Below are 4132 nucleotides of genomic sequence, written 5' to 3' on the forward strand. Positions count from 1 at the left end.
AGGAGGAGGCAACAATGCTTGATAAGAAATGTACTCATTACCTTGCTCATGTAATTGTAACCCCTCTGTATGGTATTTTCACAATTTTTAAAAAAAATTTTAAAAAATTCATTAATGGCGCATACAATGACTCCTTGTTGTATGTGTGTGTGTGTGAGCATGCACACGTGCACATGCACGCACACATGTTCTCACCAGTCCTGGCACTTTAAACTCAGGGCCTGGGCAGTGTCCCTGAGCTTTTTTATTCAAGCCTAGTGTTCTACCACTTGAGCCCTACCTCCCGCTTTTTGGTGGTTAATTGGAGATGAGTCTCATGAACTGTCCTGCCCAGGCATGTTTCCAATCACAATCCTCAAATCTCAGCCTCCTGAGTAGCTAGGATTAGAAGCATGAGCCACTGGCACTTGGCCTATACCTGCTCTTAACCCATTAAGGGCCTTAAAACACTAACCAATCAGTCCTGAAACAGGGCATGATTACAACAAGACCGAACAGGACAGAAAGCTCTAAAGACATAAATAAAATCAAGAAACAAACACATAATAATGAATGGTCTTCTTCAGAAATTAGTAGCCAAAGGGCTGGGAAGGTGCTCAGTGGTAGAGCGCTTGCCTTGCATGCATGAGGCCCTGGGTTCAATTCCTCAGCACCACATAAGCAGAAAAAGCCAGAAGTGACACTGTGGCTCAAGTGGCAGAGTGCTAGCCTTGAGCTGAAGAGCGCAGGGACAGCGCCCAGGCCCAGAGTTCAGGCCCCACGACTGGCAAAAAAAAAAAAAAAAATTAAAATGATGAGTCAGAAAAAATAAACAGAGCTGGTGGATCACACCTGTAATCCTAGCTATGATGGGAAGCATAAATAGGAGGAACCCAGTATAGGATAGCATTGGCAAAAATCAAGACCCTATTTCAAAAATAACCAGAGCAGCTAGGTACTAGTGGCTCACTCATGGAATCTTAGCTACTCAGGAGACTGAGATCATGGTTTGAAGCTAATCTGGGAAGAAAAGTCCATAAGATTCTTATCTCCAGTTAACCTGCAAAAAGCTTAAAGTAGAGGTGTGACTCAGGTGGTACAGCACCTTCCTTGAGCAGAAAAAACTAAGGGAAAGTGTGAGGACTTGAGTTCAAGTCCCAATCCTGGCAAATAAATAACCACAGCAAAACAGACTAGAAACACAGCCTGAGAAACAGAATTCCTATATAGCAGTTATGAAACTAGCACCACCAAAATTACTTTAAAAGGATATTTTAAATTTTCTTATACGGTAAATATCTGTTTTCACAAAAATTATAACAATGCATTATGGTTTCTGACCTATATATAGGAGATAGAAATAGGAGAGCAGTAAGAGAGCAGCAAGTATCAGGGACCTGAGGGACAGAGACTAAGGTAGAGGGCAATGTGGAAAAGACAATGGGCAAAGGACAGAGAACAAAAAATGAGGATGAGGGAACAAAAGCCAAAGCCAGCAAGATCACAGGGCCAGTGTTAGAATGCTCAGGAAAGAGAGAAAAGAAAAACAAAGCAAAAGAGAGAAAGCAAAAAACAAAAAAACAGGGCTGGGAATGTGACTTAGTGGTAGAGTGCTTGCCTAGTATGCATGAAGCCTTGGGTTCAATTCCTCAGTACCACATAAATAGAAAAAGCTGGAAGTGGTGCTGTGGCTCAAGTAGTAGAATGTTAGCCTTGAGCAAAAAAAACCCTCAGGGACAGTGCCCTTGCTCTGAGTTCAAGCCCCAGGAATGGCAAAAAAATAAAAAATAAAAGGAATCAGAAGTAGCAGATAAAAGCAATTACAACCATAACTGATTGTTCAATACTACAATGTGTAAGTTTACCTCTGTTATAGACATAAATCACTGTACTTAGAGCCTATAACTATACCCAAAATGGATTTGCATCTTTTTCACTTTCTCTATCACTCTACCTTTCCTGCTGCTGGGGATTGTGCTTCCTAGGGCAAGTGTTCTACCTCTTGGGCCATGTTTCTAATCTTTTTACTTTCTTCTAGGCTTTTAAAACTGAACAATCATACTGCTACCCATAGGCATTAATTGGAGTCCTTTATGTTTAAAGGATTATTACTATCTAGAAAACTAACTCTAGTCATTTCAGTCTCTTTCAATTTCTCTTCAGCTCTTCTGACATTCCCTCAATTCTCACACAACCATTCTTTTCTCTCCTAAAATACCAAAATGTCACTATTGCCAATTAGTGTGATTCTCCTACTCCCCTTTCACCACTATAGGCAGTAACCGAGAAAAACTTGCTAATCCATTAATTAAAGATCTCTACTTCCCATTATAGAGGACTAAATTTAGTAAGCCAAATTAGGCTGGGAGGAAACCATGTGTCACAACAAGTGAGATGAATTCTATGGAAGGGGGCTGAGTTACTGGCCTGTTTCTTATAAAGACTCTGACACTAGCACACCCTCCCCTCTGCTGAGAATACAGAGAAAATCTCTCATGGGAAGGGCAACCATTCATCACTGTAATGATCTGGAGAAGACTATTATACCATCAGGTCACAAAAGCCACAGGACCTATCAGCAAGCTACTGCCTCAGAAAACATGTCTCTTCTGTTTCCCTGAAACCTCCAATTTAGTTACACAAAAGGAAAGGATGGCAAACCAGTATAAATTGTAGCCTTAGAGAAGAGCTACTTCCCGCCTGCAGGGGTGGCAATGTCTTTAACCAAATAGATATAAAGACAAAAGTAAACACTATAATTTGCTGTTTGGTCTCTGGCACAGGGGGCGTGATGCAATCCACACTGTCTGTAAACAATAGTAATGCCAGATGTAGCCCAAAGAACAGGATTCCCCCCATCTTTCTGCCCCCTTTCCTATCCCCTCTCCCTAGGATATCACTCCTGAAACATACAGAAGCTTCCTTGTATCCATATGCTGCTACCAAATGGAACCAAGAAAGAATCCGAGTTGGTACTGGCTACTCTTATCTCACTCTTACACTAAAGAATCGTTGGTTCAAGAAAGTTTCGATTAAGCCAGGTGCTCACGCCAGTATCCTAGCTACTCAGGAGGCTGAGATCTGACTGTCCTAGTTCAAAGCCAGCCTGGGCAGGAAACTCCATGACACGCTTATCTCCAATTAACCACCAGAAAACCAGAAGTGGCCCTGTGGCTCAAGTGGTAGAACTCTAGCCTTGAGCTGAAGAGCTGATGGACAGTGCCCAGGATCAGAGTTCAAGCTCCACGGTCAACCAAAAAAAATAAAAGAAAGTTTTGATTATTTCTATAGGGAGATATCAAAAATATAAGATAGAAGAAGGACTGGGAGAGAAAGGGAAACTGTGGAATATCATATATAATAATACATAATATATAATATATAGTAATATGCATCATGCAACAATGTAAATACATGCATGTATATATATATTTTTTTTCTTTTTAATCTGCCTACAGTCCAGGTTCATTAAAAGTATAGCAAAAGAGGATGAACCCAAGAGAGAAGTTACCTGACCAGAGTTCCCGCCAGGTGTAATGCAGGCGAACTCTACACTTCTTCTGGTAACAAAGCAGTTTATGTACTACCTGAATGCAGCGTCTGTAACGAAAAAAAGAGAAAAATTGGGGTAAGTATGAGTATAGAGTACAATTTACCACAGATATTCTTTTTTTTTTCTTTCTTTCTTTCTTTTTTTTTTTTGGTCCTGGTCCTGGGGCTTGAACTCAGGGCCTGGACATGTCCTTGAGCAATTCTTTTGCTCAAAGCTAGCACTCTATCACTGTGAAACATAGCACACTTCTAGCTTTTTTGGTAGTTTAGTGGAAATAAGAGTCTCACAGATGCCAGGAGCCGGTGGCTCACGCCTATAATCCTAATTACTAAGGAGGCTGAGATCTAAGGATCACAGTTCAAAGCCAGCCCAAGTAGGAAAGTCCATGAGACTCTTATGTCCAATAAACCACCAGAAAACCAGAAGTAGCACTGTGGCTCAAGTGGTTAGAGTGCTCACTTTGAACTTAAGAGCACCCAGGCCCAAGAGTTCAAGCCCCATGACTGACCAAAAAAAAAAAAAAGAGTCTCACAGATTTTCCTGTCTGGGCTGGATTCAAACTGTGACGCTCAGATCTCAGCCTCTTTTTTTTTTTTTTTG

At 41.1% G+C, this 4132-nt stretch overlaps 1 protein-coding gene across 1 annotated transcript in view; it reads right to left on the minus strand.

Annotated features, from left to right (window-relative positions):
- LOC105986594 (chromosome unknown open reading frame, human C10orf76) overlaps positions 1 to 4132 on the minus strand; it is a 234251-nt gene that overhangs the window by 122050 nt on the left and 108069 nt on the right. Inside the window, exon 21 of the mRNA XM_013017591.1 lies at positions 3491 to 3579. Within this exon, the coding sequence (XP_012873045.1) occupies positions 3491 to 3579 (89 nt within the window). The remainder of the gene's footprint in view (positions 1 to 3490; positions 3580 to 4132) is intronic.

This window comes from Dipodomys ordii, unplaced genomic scaffold (genome assembly GCF_000151885.1).
Source record: "Dipodomys ordii isolate 6190 unplaced genomic scaffold, Dord_2.0 Scaffold36, whole genome shotgun sequence".
Classification (NCBI taxonomy): domain Eukaryota; kingdom Metazoa; phylum Chordata; class Mammalia; order Rodentia; family Heteromyidae; genus Dipodomys; species Dipodomys ordii.